General features: G+C 48.0%; 1 protein-coding gene across 2 annotated transcripts in view; it reads left to right on the plus strand.

The window, feature by feature from the left end:
- Nucleotides 1-20,000, plus strand: part of shank2b (SH3 and multiple ankyrin repeat domains 2b) — a 116,679-nt gene that overhangs the window by 73,561 nt on the left and 23,118 nt on the right. For both annotated transcript variants that reach the window (XM_068313899.1, XM_068313908.1), the window contains exons 12-17: nt 1,274-1,670; nt 7,051-7,190; nt 8,291-8,404; nt 11,961-12,042; nt 15,368-15,450; nt 17,657-17,781. In XM_068313899.1, the coding sequence (XP_068170000.1) occupies nt 1,274-1,670; nt 7,051-7,190; nt 8,291-8,404; nt 11,961-12,042; nt 15,368-15,450; nt 17,657-17,781 (941 nt within the window). The remainder of the gene's footprint in view (nt 1-1,273; nt 1,671-7,050; nt 7,191-8,290; nt 8,405-11,960; nt 12,043-15,367; nt 15,451-17,656; nt 17,782-20,000) is intronic.

Consider the following 20,000-nt stretch of genomic DNA (forward strand, 5'->3'; position numbering starts at 1 on the left):
TAAACCCACAGAAGTTGAATGGATTTGTTTTGAGCCCAGCTCAGATTATGTTTTCTAATAATCGTGCTGACAACAAATCAACCAGAATGTCACAAAAATCCAATGAACAACCAACGGAACAACTAAACAACCAACGGAACAACTAAACAACCAACGGAACAACTAAACAACCAACAGAACAACTAAGCAACCAACGGAACAACTAAACAACCAACAGAACAACTAAACAACCAACGGAACAACTAAACAACCAACGGAACAACTAAACAACCAACGGAACAACTAAACAACCAACGGAACAACTAAACAACCAACAGAACAACTAAGCAACCAACGGAACAACTAAACAACCAACAGAACAACTAAACAACCAACGGAACAACTAAACAACCAACGGAACAACTAAACAACCAACGGAACAACTAAACAACCAACGGAACAACTAAACAACCAACAGAACAACTAAGCAACCAACGGAACAACTAAACAACCAACAGAACAACTAAACAACCAACGGAACAACTAAACAACCAACGGAACAACTAAACAACCAACGGAACAACTAAACAACCAACGGAACAACTAAACAACCAACAGAACAACTAAGCAACCAACGGAACAACTAAACAACCAACAGAACAACTAAACAACCAACGGAACAACTAAACAACCAACAGAACAACTAAACAACCAACAGAACAACTAAACAACCAACTAAACAAACTATAAAACCAACAACAGAGTTTTTTCCACTGGTTTTTTTTACGCTCCGCTCCAAAGCGGTGATGTGTTGTTGTTGTCAGTGTTGGCGTGGTGGTCGCAGGATGTTGCAGTCTGGGACTGCATTGGATCTAGTTCCAGTTTGAGACTACTTGACCTGAGAAAACCTGACCGGTGGAACTGGTCCAGTTTGGTGGAGCTTCTGGTTTCCAGGTTCTAGGAATTGATGAGACTGAGGACGAGCGCCTTTGAGGGACCTCGTCGTCTCCGGGGGCGCTTTACATTTTGCTCTTTGCACCAATACTGCTTTCTGTGCCTGCAATTGCCCCTTGGGGACAAATAAAGTTTTTTGAATTGAATCGAAATGAATTTCATTTCACCATCCACCCTCAACTGGGGGGCCTCGGGGGTGAACAGGGGTCTGAACAGGGGTCTGCCACGGAGGCAGATGCAGTCAGTTGTAACTCGGTTTTACGTCTAACTGATAAAAATATCTCATTGTTGTTTCCTGTCCAAAGAAATGCTGACTCTCAGATTCTCCTTCCCTCCCCAGTGCCTTTCCGTGAGGCTCCCGCCTACTCCAAACGCCGCCGGGGTCCGTCTTCAGGAAACGAGCAGTCGTCCTCGTCGTTAGCGGCGCCGCGGGTCCTCCTGCGCTCCAACAGCGACAACAACCTATCGGTGGGCCAGTACCAGCAGCACCAGCAGCACGGCTCCCCTGGCGGCTGGGCCCCCACCCTCCAGCCCCACCCGCACGGCAGGGGCCCTCACTCGCAGCCTGGCTCCTCCACATTGCACCGCAGCCTGTCACCCCAGCTGCTCCAGCAGATGCCCAGCGGCAGCCCTAATGGCAACGTGGTGGTCCGGACCATGGGGAGGGGGGCGAGAAGCCGGTCGCCCTCCCTCAGCCGGCTGGGGGAGGAGGCCCGACGGGCACAGCGGCAGGCCAGGTGAGTTTTAACGTGTCTCCTCCCAGTTAGGGGTCCGGTTAGGTTGACCAAAAGATGTTACCAAGGTTCTTCATCTACGAGATGTTTGAAGAGGTCCTGAGGTCTCAGGTCATCACTCCATCAGTTGTTCGGGTCACATGACTGAACTTTAGTACAACCCTGACCTCCAATAGGAGGATCCTGAATCAAGATGATCAGAAGTACGTTTGGGAGTCTTTCTAGTCCTGACCCAGTTTTCAAGTCCAGTCTTAAGTTGGGTTGACTTTGTTTGCCTGAAGGTCTTTAGAGATGGACTACCCTGACCTTCAACAGGAAGTTCCTGAATCCGGTCGGGGGTGGGGGGTCAAGGGGGGGTGATCAGAGTTTAGATTGGGTGAGTCTTTCTGGTCCTGACCCAGTTTCCCAGTTGTTCCAGTCTTAAGTTGGGTTAGTTTTGTTTGCCTGGAGGTCGTTACAGATGGACTACCCTGACCTCCAATGGGGAGCTCCTGAATCAGGGCGGGGCTGTTCAAGGGGGGTGAACAGGGTTTAGATTGGGTGAGTCTTTCTGGTCCTGTCCAACCAAGGTTTCCCAGTTGCTCCAGTCTTGAGTTGAGTCGGTTTGTGTTGCCTGGAGGTCGTTGCAGCCCATAATAAGACCGGTCCGTCAGGTCCGTCATGTGGACTTGTCCTCTGAGGGCCTCCACGGTCAGAGATGTCGGTTGAGAACGTACGTTGAGACCACATCCGACCATCCCCCATACGAGCCGATGTATGACGGCTTCCTCTGGGAAACGCGCCATCAAAAGAGTCTGGCTTCCTACATGAACCATGGCAACCGTTGCTATGGCTCCCTGCAGACACTTCGCAAGTACTCGCAAGTTTGTATATTAGCAGCATGTGTGCCTCATATAAGGATTCTTCCTCCGTCTCCAAGTGTGTGTGTGTGTGTGTGTGTGTGTGTGTGTGTGTGTGTGTGTGTGTGTGTGTGTGTGTGTGTGTGTGTGTGTGTGTGTGTGTGTGTGTGTGTGTGTGTGTGTGTGTGTGTGTGTGTGTGTGTGTGTGTGTGTGTGTGTGTGTGTGTGTGAACATGTGATCCGGCAGAGGATTAAAGTGTGACGGTCGTTTATCTCGACTCGAAGTGGTGTAACTGTCAATCCCGCTTAAGACACATGCTCCCTGGCCTCTTCCTCTTCCTCCTCCTCTTCCTCCTCCCCTTCCTCCTCCTCCTCCTCCTCTTCCTCCTCCTCTTCCTCCTCCCCTTCCTCCTCCTCTTCCTCCCGGTTGGCAGATGGACACGCTGGCTGTACCAACACTACCCACTCCGATGTCGAGGGTATAACCGCAGAAAAGATGTGAAGATGAGGCTGTGGGATAAAGACGTGTTGGGGGGGGGGTCGCTGAAGAATAGATGCCCCGAGGGAGGGGTGGAGAGGAAGAGGAGCATCGACGAGATGAAGGGCTGGAGAACTGGGGGAGGACGTTTTCATGTGTTCTGACATGTTAGCGGAGGGAAAGCCGGTTTGATGGTCGACGAGACGTCTCCTGACATCCTCCTCTTCATCTTCATCCGACGAGCGTCACGTTGACTTAGCTGCTGCTCCTCGGGTGTGAACTGGATTGGAAGTGTTAGCGTCCTGTTAGCATCCTGTTAGCCTCCTGTTAGCATACTGTTAGCATCATGGGTTCGAGTTGACAGCTGAATGAATTTGTACATCCACACTGAGGCATGATATCTCTCTATCAGTGATGATGTCATCGTAGTTTAAAAAACAGGAAGTCCTCAACATATGAACACTACTGGTTCCTAGAGGTTGTTCATAAGTTGAATTATTCACAAGTTGTTATTTATTACATTTCAGTCTTTAATTACAATTTCAGGCATTTAAATGTCATTACTATTCTAAATACTAAAATAATGGGATTACTAGTGTAAATACAACAGTAATGGGATTACTACTCTACTAAAGTAATGGGATTACTACTGTAAATACTAAAGTAATGGGATTACTACTGTAATACTAAAGTAATGGGATTACTACTCTAAATAATAAAGTAATGGGATTACTACTCTACTAAAGTAATGGGATTACTACTGTGAATACTAAAGTAATGTCAATACTGCTCTAAATAGGAAAGTTCTATTCCGCCAGAATGACTCTTCGAACTGGTATTGAACTGGTTTTGAACTATTTTTAAATTAGAATTAAACTGGTTTTAAACTGGTATTAAATTGGTTTTGAACTGGTTTTGAACTGGTTTTAGTGGTGGGTCCTCGTTGATCCCAGTAATGGGGTCAATAAAGTTTTAACATAGTCTCTTCTGTTGTTCGGTGGCGTTACCAGGTCTCAGGTTGTTGTTTTCTACCAGTTTGTTTGTTTGTTTGTTTGTTTGTTTGTTTGTTTGTTTGTTTGTTTGTCGCTTTCTGCGCTGCTCACATTCCACCGTCCCGACTGGTTCAAAGTTTTTCTGGTTCCAGTTCTGGTTCCCATTGGTCCAGAAGCTCGTTAGCGCTAAACGCTGAGCGTGTTTGATTGAATTAAAGGGACGGTTCGTCCTCTGGGGGGGGCGGGGGGTGCGTCCGCTCCTCTGAGCATCATTCAGGTCATTAAACGCAGCTGATGACACGATCCAGAGGAAACCGTTTCAACCAATTAAAACGCAGGATTGGGTTCAGCATCACGATCCCAGCTCTCCTCACCCGACTGAGCTCTGCTTCCTCTCATCTCCATCCACCACCCACTCTCTCCACAGCATCTCTGTGGCTTCCCCTCCGCTCCCACTTGACACACACGACGGCGTGAGCCCACACACACACACACACACACACACACACACACACACACACACACACACACACACACACACACACACACACACACATTCACACACACACACCAGCACACAGTGACAGCTGTCAGTCAGGCCTGGGTGTCATAGCAACAGCTTCCCAGCAGGATGTGGTTATAAATGAGATGCTCCGCAGCATCAGGACCGACTCCAGATCCATAGATGATGGGGAATAAAAGACACGACAGAAGGTCCACGCCGGGTGGACGTGGGGTCGACGCCCCACCTGTTCGTCTCAAACAGACCACAAACACGTAAATGTTCCCAATCTGGGATGTTTCTCTACCCCCCCCTCCATCCTCCTCCTCTTCCTCCTCCCCTCGTCCTCCCTCGTCCCCTCGCTCCTCGTCTCGGGTGATCATCCAATAATAGCACAAATTATGCACAGCTGGTATTAATCAACGCTGTTTAATTAGCACCTCAAAGCCATCTGGGTAATTTCCAAAAAAGAAAGAAGAAGGGGGAAGCTGGATGACGGTTCCTGCGTCTCAGCTGATGTGGGGGGGGGGCCGGGTTCAATCCGTCAGAAAGTGAAGCCGACGAGGAAACGGCGTCGATCCCATCCGACGGCAGCTGAAAGCGAGCTGTCATGAATATTCATGAGCGTCGCTGAGAAGCCAACAGAAGGTTTTGGGGTCACGTAGCTCAACTTAAACGTACGTGAGGTGGCGTGGGACGAGAAACAGTGACATCATCAGCAAAACTGTTCACCTCAACCAAGACGGAAATAATTTACATGTGAATCTGTGCTCTCAGAGGCCACGCCCCCATCCATGCCGGCCAATCCCGCTTGTGTTTGACTGACACGCCCCTTCCTGTCAACTCAGGTGGTGTTATCTAACCTGGCTCCGCCTCTTTGCCTACATCCACTCTGGTTTGTGGTTAACCCCTCCCACTACCAAAGCGACCAATGACTGACCTCCCCCGTCCTCTAAACGCCCCTCCTCCTGCTGGTACTGAATGGGGTCGAGTCCCAGAGGCCCATCAGGGTTCAAGGGGGCGGGGGGGGGCGTGGTCTACAGGACAAGGTGACCCACTTCCTTCTCTCCCAGGCCCTCGCTCCTGTTCTCCGTGAGTCCCTGGACCTCCTCTTGTGAAAGTTCCGTGTGACACTTCCCGCCTTACTCACCGTCTCCATGACGACAGAGAACATTCTGTCTCCAACTCCTTAAAGGTCTCAGATCGTCCTGAAGCCGGTGGTCCGGTTTGACTCCAGATGATCGGTTCTGGAGGGAAGAAGTTCAGCAGCTGCTGGATTTAATCCGACTCCTTCACGAGTCTCAGATTATTTATCAAACCTTTATTTTACTCTGACTCTAATAGTTTAATCCATAGATTAAAGTCTCCACTGGTGTTTTCCGTTCGCTCCGTCTATTAGGTGTAATTGCGCCATTCGACCACAGCGAGGCGCTGCTTCCTCATGTCAGGCGCTTCAACCCTTCCTCATGCATCACACTCTTCCTCCTGTGGGGTATCTTAAAAATATTTGACTTCCTTTCCATCTGTCAATGTGACACTGTCTCCTACCCAGAATCCCTCGCAGCTCTCGGTCAGATTGATTCAGAACTTTATTATTTTATTTCCAGATTTGAATTCAGACTCATTCTGAGTGGGACTCAAACCCAAACTTTGAGAAACTAAACCGTGGAGTCGCCTTTTACATATTTTATGTTATTAATGTTTTTATTTAGAGAAGTCTCAGATTTTCATTCAAATTTATTTTAGTTCACTAGAATGAAAAAAACGCTGTAGATGCGTCGGACTTTTCCCTTATTTTGTTTTACGTTGACTGTCTCTGATTCTGGTTCTAATTCTGGTTCTAATCCAGATGTGTCTCCAGTTTGTCATTTAGTTTATTGGATTTGAACTTTTTTGGCTTAAAGTTCTGATGCCATTAGTTTGTTTTTTTTCTCACACTGGAGACAAACAGTAGGAGGAGCTAAAGGATCACTTTATTCTGATTGGTCAACATGACAGAGGTGAAAATATTGATGAAATATTTATAAAGATTTCAAAATTTTCAGAACAAAACATCTCCGCTCCGTCACAAACACCCCCCCCCCAAAAAAAACCTTATTCATTTTCAGATTTGTATAAATCATGTAGTTTTCTCATGTAATTTCATGCTAACTGTGGTGTTAGCCGTTAGCATATCCAGAATTTCTGCCATATTGCTTTTTGATTTTCCAGCTCGACGAAAAAACAAAGTAAGAAAAAGGGATTCTGATCTCTGGTTAAAAATTACTAAAAGACTTTCAGAAAAAGTTTTCTGAGCTTGAAAAATACGATTTACGTTTTAAAAAAAGTTATAACAACTAAAAAATTCTAAGATGCGATCTGAACATTCTCCGTGGAACGACCCGAACGCTGATGAAACTGAAAAAAACATTTTTTCTGACCTCTATTGACTTTAATTTCATCCGTGTTGAAGCACACGCTTCATCTTTGTGCAAAGGTTGAACTGATTTCCCAGCATGCATCTGTGAGGAACTGGTGAATTCTCCCTGAATGTCTCGTTGGGTCCTCACGGCCTCCGTCTATCTCCCATCAGCCCCAGCGGTCACGGCGAAGGAGGCGGTCCCAGGAAGAAGCTGTACAGCGCCGTCCCCGGGAGACACTTCGTGGTGGTTCGTCCTCACACGGCGCAGGCGGAGGGCGAGATCAACCTCTACAAGAGCGACCGGGTCAAAGGTCAGGCTTTGGTTTGGTTGGTTCAGCACGGGGGGGGGGGGGGGTCAGCCTCCTCAGCGTCTGGAAGAAGAAGAATGTTACCGTAGCGACGCCACAAGTCACAAACATGAAACACTGACCTGAAACAGGATCGTGGCCGAGCTGTAGGATCAGGTTCAGGTTCAGGTTCAGGTTTGTTTCAGGTTCAGTTCAGGTTCATGTTCAGGTTCAGGTTCAGGTTCAGGTTCAGGTTCAGGTTCAGGTTCAGGTTCAGGTTCAGGATCAGGATCAGGTTCAGGTTTGGATGAGGTTCAGTTGAGGTTCAGGTTCAGTTCAGGTTCATATTTGGATCAGGTTCAGTTCAGGTTTGGATCAGGTTCAGTTCAGGTTCAGGTTCATATTTGGATCAGGTTGACACTCAGTTCTGGTTTAGGTTCAGGTTTGTATCCGGTTCAGGTTTAGGGTCAGGTTTGGATCAGGTTTAAGTTTGGATCAGGTTCCGGTACAGTTCAGGTTCAGGTTCATATGTGGATCAGGTTCAGTTCTGGTTCAGTTTCGGGTTTGGATCAGGTTCAGTTCAGGTTCAAGTTCAGATTCAGGTTTGGATCAGGTTCAGGTTCAGTTCAGGTTCAGTTCAGGTTCAGGTTCAGGTTCAGGTTCAGGTTCAGTTCAGGTTCAGGTTCAGGTTCAGGTTCAGGTTCAGGTTCAGTTCAGGTTCAGGTTTGGATCAGGTTCAGGTTCAGTTCAGGTTCAGGCTCAGGTTCAGGCTCAGGTTCAGGTTCAGGCTCAGGTTCAGGTTCAGGTTCAGGTTCAGGTTCAGTTCAGGTTCAGGTTCAGGTTCAGTTCAGGTTCAGGTTCAGGTTCAGGTTCAGTTCAGGTTCAAGTTCAGGTTCATGTTCATGTTCAGGTTCAGGTTCATGTTCATGTTCAGGTTCAGGTTCAGGTTCAGGCTCAGGTTCAGGTTCAGGTTCAGGTTCAGGTTCAGGTTCAGGTTCAGGTTCAGACCAGTAGTCTCCTTGCTTGCTGTTGGTGCGTTAGAACCAGCCCCTTCCTCACGTCCTCCTCCTGCAGTCTGCCTCCTCTGATTCTAACTCCTCCTCTCTCTTCCTCCATGGCTCCAGTCCTGAGCATCGGAGAGGGGGGGTTCTGGGAGGGCAGCGCCCGCGGCCTGGTGGGCTGGTTTCCAGCTGACTGTGTGGAGGAGGTCCCGGCCAAGACCACCGAGGAGAGGAGCTGTGAGTCTGAGGAGGAGGAGGAGCCGAAGGCTCCTGAGGCGATCTGAATCCACATGACCTCATTCTGTCCACACCATCAGCTGCTCCTATGCTCCTCTGTGCTCCTCTCTACTTCTCTCTACTCCTCTCTGCTCCTCTCTACTCCTCTAAACTCCTCTCTACTCCTTTCCACTCCTCTTTACTACTCTCTAGTCCTCTCTACTCCTCTCTACCTCTCTATCTACTCTCTCTATCTCTGCTCCTACTCCTCTGTGCTCCTATATCTACTCCTCTCTACTCCTATATCTACTCCTCTCTACTCTTCTCTGCTCCTATATCTACTCCTTTCTACTCCTCTTTGTTCCTTTCTACTCCGCTCTACTCCTCCCTGCTCCTATATCTATTCCTCTCTACTCCTTTCTGCTCCTCTCTGCTCCTATATCTACTCCTCTCTACTCCTCTCTACTCCTTTCTGCTCCTCTCTGCTCCTATATCTACTCCTCTCTGCTCCTCTCTACTCATCTCTACTCTTCTGTTCTCCTATATCTAATCCTCTCTACTCCTCTCTACTCCTGTATCTACTCCTTTCTCCTCTTCTTTACTCCTCTCTGCTCCTATATCTATCCTCTCTACCCCTCTCTACTCCTATATCTACTTATTTCTACTCCTCTACTCCTATATCTACTCCTCTCTGCTCCTCTCTGCTCCTATATCTACTTCTTTCTACTCCTCTCTGCTCCTCTCTGCTCCTCTATCTACTCTCCCCCCCCGGCTGTGGTGAACAGAGCTAAATGCTACATTGCTCTGCTAACTCAGCTGTGCTCTGACATCCCCTGGGTGAACGCTAATGAACATATCACGCTAGCTCCCTCCCCCATAAACATTACAACCCCCCACCCCCACCCCACCCCCCCAGCATGGTGAAGGCCCTGCCTCCTCTTTCCTCATCCTCATCTGATCTCTGACTGTTTAACTCTTGACATGATCATAATGTGTACTGTTGCTGTTGCCCCCCCCCCCCCCCATGAGGGGTCGATGGTGGAGGCAGATGGAGAGAAAACCCCCCACCATAGTTTTTGGCTTCTTTCTTGGTGACATATTTTAAGGCGAGCCTTTGGCGTGGGGGTGGGGCCTCATCCAGTTTGCCCCCCAGTCTGCCTGCAAAGGAAGCCTGAATAGGAGCACAGTATGGAGGCGGAGTCAAAGGCGGAGTCAAAGGTGGAGTCAAAGGCGGAGTCAAAGGCTTGATGTTCTATTATTTTAAAATACTGACATTTTTCTGATTTTAAATGTATTTAATGAGTATTTAATGAGCACTCGCCAATGCTAATCCTAATGCTAATCGGCATTAGCTAATGGAGTAAAAGGCGGAGTCAAAGGGTTGATGTTCTGGTCTTTTAAGAAACTGAATATTTTTCAGATTTTAAATGTATTTAATTAGTTTTATGAGCCCTCGCTATTGCTAATGCTAATGCTAATTAGCATTAGCGCCATTGCTGCCGTTATGGGGCCTTAAACCCACGTTCACCTGCCTCTGACAAACGTGGAAACAAGAGGCGGTACTTCGCTCATCGTTTCCAATCACTGCGGCAACACCATCAGTTGTTGTGGCCCCCCCTCCAGGGACCCGTCCCCGCGGCGACGGGACGCCTCGTCGCGTCTCAACGCCGGGCCGAGCAGATAATCCGTGGGAATTCTCGACGGGATCAAACCGGTTTCATAATCAGTTGGGATTTTAAAACCCCGGCTTTATCTCGGCTGGACAAACACATGTTGAGTCGACCCCCCCCCCATCTCATTCTCACATCTGCCCCCAGAGAAACACCCTGGTGGGGGGGTAGGAACAAAGAACCACATGCAGATGTGGCGAAACATGAATACTTCATGTTCGTGATGCACGTTGACACCAAAAGCTCCGCCTCTATTGATCTGTGACCATGGTAACCAGCTGGTCGCCGTTGCTATGGAGTGTGACGATGTCGTAGATGTCCTCTCTCTCTCTCTCCATCCTCACTTTGTTTCTCTCTCGTTTTTTTCTTCTCCATCCCTCGCCTGGTCCTCCTTCGTCCAATCAGACGCCGCGTAGACGTAGAATCAGGCGGGAGAAAAAAAAAATGTTCCTGCAAAGATGAGAAGATGTAAGCCGGATCAGAGGAGAGTTTGTGTGACAGCTGGTGTGGGAGAGTCTGTGAAGGAAGGAGGGTGAGGAGGGTGAGGAGAGCAGAGAGGACGGAGAGAAGACGGGAGGAATCTTCACTCCTCCGGTCCAGAGTGTTTCAAACGCACCGCTTAGCACAGGAATGGGCGAACTGTGGCCCGCGGGCCACGTACGGCCCTTTAGGCTTTTGTAATCTGGCCCCGCAACCTTGTTTAAAAGAATAATAAATTTTTTACCAAATAAATGCAGTTGTAAATTTTTTTACAGTCAGCCTTGCAAATATATATAAAAAATGTTTGAATATATATATATATATATGCGCCATATATATGCACCATATATATGCGCCATATATATATGCGCCATATATATATATATATATATATATATATATATATATATAAACACATACATTTTTTAAACAAGTTAATTTTTTAAAGTTGTTCAAGAAGTTAATTATTTTTTGATATAATTATTTTTTAATATTCATTTTTAAGTTGTTTTATAAATTCATTATTTTTTAATATAATAATTATTTTTTAATATAAATAATAAATGTTTTAAACAAGTTTAATTTTTTTAAAGTTGTTAAAAAATTAATTATCTTTAAATATATATGTATATATATATATATATATATATATATATATATATATATATATATATATATATATATATATATATATATATACACAGTATACCATATATATACACAGTATACCATATATATAAAAAGAAAATTAAAATTAAATTATTTTAAAAGAATACAAATGTTTTACAAAAACAACACAATATGTATATACAGTATGTCGATATATGTCAAAAAGTTTGACATACAGGAATGGGGCAGCTACGGCCCGTGGGCCACATACGGCCCTTTAGGATTCCTAATCCGGCCCTCCAAACTTGTTTGAAAAATAATTAATTTTTAACAAATAAATGCAATTGTAAAAAATAGTTTTACAGCAAATACATGTCAAAATGTTTGACATATAAGACATGTGATGACTCAGCTACACCCTGTTTGCCTCTGGGCCTCCTGGTTGCTATAGTAACCGATCACGCTGGCCGTGTGCTGAAGGGTTTGACTCCTCCATCCAGAAACATCTCCAGAAGGCCCGATCTGGTCTGTCCTGTCACTACTAACGCCTCAAAGAGATGACAGGTTTCATTTCTCTTCCCTCAAGTGTCCAGAGGTTCCGTTGTAGGACGTCTGATTGGCTGTCGTCAGAGTGGGCGTGTCTTTGCTCAAAAACAGGCAGAACTCCCCTTAAAACCATCTCCAACACGACAGAGTTGAAGCTTTCCCTCCAGACTTTGTGACCATGTAAACCCGTCTCGTTCAGTCCGCTGCATTGATTGGTTGATTGGGGCCGCCTGTCATTTTAGGTATTGATCTATCTGTCCTGTGATTGGCAGATTCCCGAGCTGACCGCGCCGACAGGAGGAAGCTGTTCAGACACTACACTGTGGGCTCCTACGACAGCTTCGACGCCTCCAGGTAATCACACGTCCACCAGGAGGAGACCAGCCTTTGAGTGGTCTACCTTCCCGCTTCAGGAGGTCTGTGTTTTCTGGAGTGCAGTAATTTCCGCGTTATAAGGCGCACCTACAATCCTTAATTTTATTAAAAACCCACAGTGCACCTTATAATCCAGTGCGCTTTATATATGAAAACAGTTTTAAAATTGGCCATCCACTGAAGGTGCGCCTTGTAGTCCAGTGCACTTTATAGTCCAGTTCATTTTATAATCCAGTGCACTTTATAGTCCAATGTGCTTTATAATCCAGTGTGGTTTATCGTCCAGTGCGTTTTATAATCCGGTGCGCTTTATAGTTCTGTGCGCTTTATAATCCAGTGCGTCTTGTAGTCCAGTGTCGTTTATTGTCCAGTGTGTCATATATATGGAAACAGTTAAAATAGGCCATTTATTGAAGGTGTCCCTTATAATCAGGTGCGTCTTATAGTCCAGTGCGTCTTATAGTCCAGTGCGCCTTATAGTGCGGAAAATACAGTAATCCCTCAGGTACGATTAAAGCTCCACACAAAAGCAGAATCTACACATTAACGTTCTGTTTGTCATCATGGAGATGTTTGTTTTTCCAATCTGGAATCTTTCTTCTGTTCTTGAAGAATCCGTTAGAATGAGGTTTGGGCGGTCGTTGCGTCCTTCTAGCGGAGTCCTCGCCGTCTTTACCCTTAAGTTATTCCGCTCCGCTCTCCCGTCGCTAACGCTTCAAGACGAGCTTCAGTGCAAACGAGGACGAGTGGTTCTTCACAGGACCGGTCGGTTCTACCTTCTTCTGATGTTCGGCGTTGGTTTTCATCTTCTTTGAGTTAGCCGCTAACGGCTACTAGCTGCTTTTTTAAAGATGTGCTGCTGAAGAGTGATGTTCCTTCAAGAAGTTTCTTTTTATCCGTTAATTTGTGGGCGTGGACAAACTGTTAGCTGACCCCGCTAGCGATGGTTATTCTTCAACGCTCACAAGGAAACAATCACACCTGAGGAGGAGCAACCAGGTGTGCAGAGACGTTCATGAACGTCAGGACGTTTCCATCGAACCCAACAGAGGAGGATCTACTGATCATGTGATCGCTCCTAAAGGTCCCCACCTGCACCAAAACCTGACACCCCACATTCAGTGTGTCAGCAGTGCAGGCCTTCCTGCTCGAATGCGTTGCTAAGGGAACTGTTGCTAGGAAGGCTATCGCACCTCTCTTTCCGTCGTCTTCCTCTCATCCCACGTGTCGGTTGGGTTCATCCTCGCCCGTCTTACGACGAGTCGGATGACGATGATGATGATGATGGTAATGATGATGATGATGACGAGATTTATGCTGATTCCAGAAAACCAACACGATTGGTTGACACCCAGTAAACACATTATGTGCTGAGTCAGTCTGTTTCTAGAGTAATCCTCCTCTTCATCATCATCGTCACCATCATCATCATCATCATCGTAGGGAGGGTTCCTCATTCGCACGGCAGCAGAAGAAGAACAAAATAACCCATTTTTATTTATTATTATTTATTTTTAAATTTATCCAAAATGCAATTCAATCGTTTCATTTACTGACGTCGTTTCTAATATACAAACAGTCCTCAACATACAAACACATGCATGTAAGCTACATGCTACAGTGGATCAGCTGACTGACTGTTCTAAAGGTTTTCTAGTGATTTCTAGAGTCCAGTATCTGTGGTGGACAGACCTTAATCCAGAGAAACGACCTCAACTAGACTTTTATGTTTAAACTTACGTCTAATCAGGACGACTGAACTCTAAACCACCTGAACCTGGATTATATTATGGGATGTTTTAATGTCTGGAATTGTTTCTGGTCAGTCTGAGGGAATAGAACTTTAGTATTTAGAGTAGTAATGAGATTACTTTAGTATTTAGAGTAGTAATGGGATTACTTTAGTATTTAGAGTAGTAATGATATTTAAATTATTAGAGATATGATGTAATGAATAATGACTTACGAACAATTCAACTTATGAACAACCTGTACCATTTGTGTTTGTATGTTGAGGACTACCTGTAACCTACAATAGTACAGTTGTATGTTGAGGACTACTTGTATTGAAGACTCCCTATATATGTTATAAATAAATTAACTTTATTAAATCAACCAATCAGAGCGGCTCCAGACATGTAGGTACCCCCCCCCCCTCCTGTTTTTAATGTTCGTTTGTTTCCACATTCTTTGACCCTTGACCTTTGGAGCACATGCAGGTGAACTAAACAGGTGAAGGGTCAGGTTTGGGGATCTGGACAGGAAGTCAGACCAGGTGTGAGCTAACGCTAATGCTAATGCTAATGCTAAGGCTTTAGCTGCCAGGCTCGTGGATTTTAAATCTTAGAAAGTGATTTTCCGTTTGTGTTTTATTTTGTGGCTCTTTGGGCTCCGTCTGTGCTGAGGAAGAGGATGTTCTGCTGTTTGACCCCCACCCGCCCCCAACCCCACCCGACCCCCTCCAGGCTGTTCATTCAGGTGGGGGTGAGAGGTCAGGGAGGGGCTTCAGGTCCTTAAAGTTGTTCCGTTTCAAGAGGAACAAATCAGGTTGAACCTGTTTCGGGGGGGGGGGGGGGTCGGACCTCATACTACCCCCCGGTACCCCCTCCTCCACACCCCACACCCCCAAATATCCAGTCGGTTCTGATCTCACATTGCGCCCAGACCTCCATCCGCCCCACATTCTGCTCCCTCCCTCCCTCCGTTGCGCGCTCCCCCCCCCCACCACCACAACCCCCCCCTCATCCCGGCGAGCTCCAGCCTTCCTCCTCTCCTCATCAGGAGCCGTCAGTCGCTCCCGCCAGCAGCCTGATGCCGCTTCTCCTCCACCCGCACCGCCGGCCGGAGCCTCCGCAGCAGCCGCCGCACCAGCGGCGGGGGTAACCGCGCCGCCGACACCGCGTCTCCGCACCGGAGAGGCAGCTGCTGTCGGGGGAGGGAGGCGTTTGATTGTCACCCCCTCCCCCCCCACACTTATTTAATTTTTGTATTTTATTTCTGTTTTATTTTTATTGTTTCATCCATCGCGGGTCGACGCGCTTCTGGAGATGCTGTCGCCGCGCTGCCGCGGTCACACCGCTTGGTAGAGAGAGAGGAGGAGGAGGAGGAGGAGGAGGAAGAGGGGTGGTGGTGGTGTGGTGGTGTGGTGGTGTGGGGGGGGGGTGGGTCGGGGTCGCCCTGCCCTGCCCTGGCCGGACTAACGCTCCTCCAGCAGCATGAACCTCCACTCGGGCCGGGCGTCCGTGGCCATGCTGCGGATGATGGGCTGCGCTAACGGCCGCTCCGCGCGGCATCTCCTCCACAGCGACTGCGTGGTGGAGGAGAAGACGGTGGTGCTCCAGAAGAAGGAGAACGAGGGCTTCGGCTTCGTCCTTCGCGGGGCAAAAGGTAAGGGGCAATTAACGTCTCACCGTTTCATTATCTGTTCTGCGCCACTCCGTGCGCGTCTTGACGCGCAGCGTGCGCCTGTGCGCATCTGTGTCATGTGGGGCTCATCCTGGATCAGGGGTTTTGCGCGTGACCGGACGCGCGCGCACGCGCATGCGCGCGCACGTAAACACACAAGTTCTTCCATTAAAATGAAATATTAATAATTAGAAATCGGCGCATCCCACGTGATGTTGTTGGTGTTTCTGAGAAGCTAACAGATGCGCCTGAGGCGGTGCAGTACCACTGGAGGACGATGGGGGGCAGTGTGGAGACAATTCACGCAAAGGAAACGTCTGCAAACAGCGACGAAGAAAAATGTTGGGAAAGTGTTAAATTGTCCTCGCAGGCCGCCGTAGTTTACAGGCTTTGTTTGATGTTTTCAAAAATACGTGAAGATGCTTACCTCAGTCACATGACTACTTTCTTAAAGGAGCCACAGGATTCGTTACTGCTAAATTGGAACTCCGAAGCTAGCACAGCAAAAACAAACGTTAGCGCGATGTTACATTCATTATTAGATTTTTAAATTATGCATGTCGAGATGCTTGCCTCGGTCACATGACTGCCTTCTTTGAATGAGCGTCTGTGCGCAGGTGATGTCATCGGTCCTGTTGAGGTAAACATGTGGGCTGTGACATCACTTCCTGCCAGTGCGGCTCTGATGTTGTGCTTCAGGTCGATGCTAAAAATAGCCGCCGGAGCTGCTGCGTCTGTTTCCTGTGATGGTTCTCGCCACGTGGCGTTCCACGACCGCGTGCGATTGGTCGGCGCCACAGTTACCGTCAGGAGGCAAATTTAGTCGTTCATGCGGCTGTTTTGAAGAGACGGGGGGTCGGGGGGGGGGCAGGGGAGATGGGGGAGGGAGGGAGAGGAGGATGGGATTTGGTTTGGAAAACAAGAGGAACATTCCGACACACTCCGCCCCCCCCGGGGAGCTGACCCAGCCGAGCTGATCCCGCACCGACACGCCGCCGCTAGGGCTGTCACATGACCTCGAACCCCCCCACCCCCACCCTACTCACCACCCCCCCACCCCCAAACCCCCGGACCTCCAGTCAGAGATGAGTTATAGGACGTGTCACTTGTTCCTGGGGGTTCTCCAGGCTGCAGAGGGTTTAACCTCCCCGGGAGCCAGGGGGCGTGTCGAGGGCGGGGCAGGGGGCGTGTCGAGGGCGGGGCTGGGGGCGTGTCGTGGGGGCCGGACTGGTTTCACTTCTGCCCTCCCCCACCCCCCCACCCCCCCGGCATCAAGAGCCACACATGGTCGTGCCGCCGTCTCCATGAGGTCATCGTGGGTCCAGGGTTCTGGTTCTTCATCATCTTCATCCTGACTGAGGAGGAGGAGGAGGAGGGGGAGGAGCTTCTGTCAGGATCATTCCTGATTGGTCCAGTCTGACAGCTGGAATGAAACCTGGTCCAGGACCGCTTGGTCTGTAGATGGAGGTATTATGGTCTGTAGATGGAGGTATTATGGTCTGTAGATGGAGGTATTATGGTCTGTAGATGGAGGTATTATGGTCTGTAGATGGAGGTATTATGGTCTGTAGATGGAGGTATTATGGTCTGTAGATGGAGGTATTATGGTCTGTAGATGGAGGTATTATGGTCTGTAGATGGAGGTATTATGGTCTGTAGATGGAGGTATTATGGTCTGTAGATGGAGGTATTATGGTCTGTAGATGGAGGTATTATGGTCTGTAGATGGAAGTATTATGGTCTGTAGATGGAGGTATTATGGTCTGTAGATGGAGGTATTATGGTCTGTAGATGGAGGTATTATGGTCTGTAGATGGAAGTATTATGGTCTGTAGATGGAAGTATTATGGTCTGTAGATGGAGGTATTATGGTCTGTAGATGGAGGTATTATGGTCTGTAGATGGAGGTATTATGGTCTGTAGATGGAGGTATTATGGTCTGTAGATGGAAGTATTATGGTCTGTAGATGGAGGTATTATGGTCTGTAGATGGAGGTATTATGGTCTGTAGATGGAGGTATTATGGTCTGTAGATGGAGGTATTATGGTCTGTAGATGGAGATGGTCATCCTGTCGTCTGTTCTGTGCCACATGACCTGAACCTGGATGATGTTTACCTTTGATGTCTTATTGGGTGTACATCTCGTATATCTGTGTAACCCCTTCTTCTGCCCCTCCCCCCACACAGCGGACACGCCCATTGAGGAGTTCACGCCCACACCCGCCTTCCCCGCCCTGCAGTACCTGGAGTCGGTGGACGAGGGGGGCGTGGCATGGCAGGCGGGGCTCAGGACGGGGGACTTCCTGATCGAGGTAAGCGCTGCCTTGTTTCTGGATCTGCCAGGTTTCTGATTGGTGGGTTGGGTTTGGGGGGCGGGGCGATGAGAGGTGAAGAGGTGTGGCTGTCATATGTCTGCGGCCAGTCATGTGACTCGTGGTTGAATGGATTAATTTTCTGTGATCTGGATTACTGGATCTGGATTAGACTTGGATCCAGATCAGACCTCTGATGATGTCATCGTGTGGATTCATCCAATCATCTTACAGATAATGCATGAAGTGAAATCGATTCACCTTAAAGAACTTTTAGAAACTTTCCAGAGGTCTGGTGCTGATGGGACGATGATCCAGAACTTTGGTGGTAACCGCGGTAACAGACAAACTGGATTATTGAATGAGGAGCCTGTTGGAGGTGAAGTGGGGTTTGATTGGACGATTCCAGCAACGCCTGCATTCTAGACCGACCAGTGAGCTGCTGCTGAGGATGAGGATGAAGACACACTTCTGTCCTCCATCGACCCTTCATCCGTCTCACCCGTCCGTCGCATCCTCCATGTCGGACAACTATTAACCCCCCCACTCTGTCTCCTCCCTCAGTGGACATGATGTCACCTGTAAAGAACAACAGGAATATTAAGTTGGACACACACACACACACACACACACACACACACACACACACACACACACACACACACACACACACACACACACACACACACAGACTGGATAAGTTCTACAATGATTGGATGTTGGGTTGGGTGTTGAATTGGATGTTGGATGGATGTTGGGTTGGATGTTTGGTTGGATGTTGGGTTGGTGGTGGGATTGGTGGTTAGGTTGGATGTTGGGGTGGATGTTGGGTTGGTGGTTGGGTTGGATGTTGGGTGTTGGGTTGGATGTTGGGGTCGTCGTTGGGTAGGATGTAGGGTCCGATGTTGGGTTTGAAGTGAGGTTGGATGTTTGGTTGGTGGTGGGTTTGATGGTTGTGTTAGATGTAGGAGTGGATGTTGGGTTGGATGTTGGGCTGGTTATTGGGTTGGATGTGGGGTTGGATGTTGAGGTGGATGTTGGGTCGAATGTAGGAATGGATGTTGGGTTGGATGTTGGGTTGGTGGTTGTGTTGGATGTTGGGGTCGTAGTTGGGTTGGATGTAGGGTCCGATGTTGGATTTGATTTGGAGTTGGATGTTGAATTAGATGTTGGGTTGGACGTTAGGTTGGATTTTGGGTTGGTGGTGGGATTGGTGGTTGGGTTGGATGTTGGGGTGGATGTTGGGTTGAATTTTGGGTTTGTGGTTGGGTTGGATGTTGAGTTGGATATTGGGGTGGTTATTGGGTTGGATGAGGGGTTGGGTTTTGTGTTGGATGTAGGAGTGGATGTTGGGTTGGATGTGGGGTCCGATGTTGGGTTTGATGTTGAGTTGGATGTTGGATTGTATTTTATGTTGGATGTTGGGTTGGTGGTGGTATTGGTGATTGGGTTGGATGTTGGGGCGGATGCTGGGTTGGTGGTTTGGTTGGATGTTGAGTTAGATGTTGGGGTGGTTATTGGGTTGGATGTGGGGTGGAATGTTGTGTTGGATGTAGGAATGGATGTTGGGTTGGATGTTGGGGTAGTTATTGGGTTGGATGTAGGAATGGATGTTGGGGTGGTTATTGGGTTGGATGTGGGGTTGGATGTGGGGGAGGATTTTGGGTTGGATGTTGGGTTGGATGTTGGGTTGGATGTTGGGTTGGATGTTGGGTTGGATGTTGGGTTGGATGTTGGGTTGGATGTTGGGGTGGTGGTTGAGTTGGATGTTGTTATGTTGGTGGTTGGGTTGGATGTTGAGTTTGATGTTAGGGTGGATGTTGGGGGGGTGGTTGGGTTGGATGTTGGGGTGGTGGTTGGGTTGGATGTTGGGGTGGTGGTTGGGTTGGATGTTGGGGTGGTGGTTGGGTTGGATGTTGGGGTGGTGGTTGGGTTGGATATTGGTGTGGGTGTTTTCGTTGGATGTCGTGTTGGATGTTGGGTTTGATGTTGGGTTGGATGCAGCAGAGGCATGGTCTCTTGTCTGTCTGAACTGTTGTTCAGTGGTGGTCAGCATCGCGCTGGAAACTCATTGGGTGGTTGCAGATAGTAGACCAGTAGAAACCAGTAGAAACCAGTAGAGACCAGTAAAACGGTCTTTGCTCTTCTTGATGAAGGCAGGATTATTTAAAACAATAAAATCCGTCTAGATCGCTGCGTCTGTCTCTTGCGGTTGTTGC

Source organism: Antennarius striatus, chromosome 1 (genome assembly GCF_040054535.1).
Source record: "Antennarius striatus isolate MH-2024 chromosome 1, ASM4005453v1, whole genome shotgun sequence".
Classification (NCBI taxonomy): domain Eukaryota; kingdom Metazoa; phylum Chordata; class Actinopteri; order Lophiiformes; family Antennariidae; genus Antennarius; species Antennarius striatus.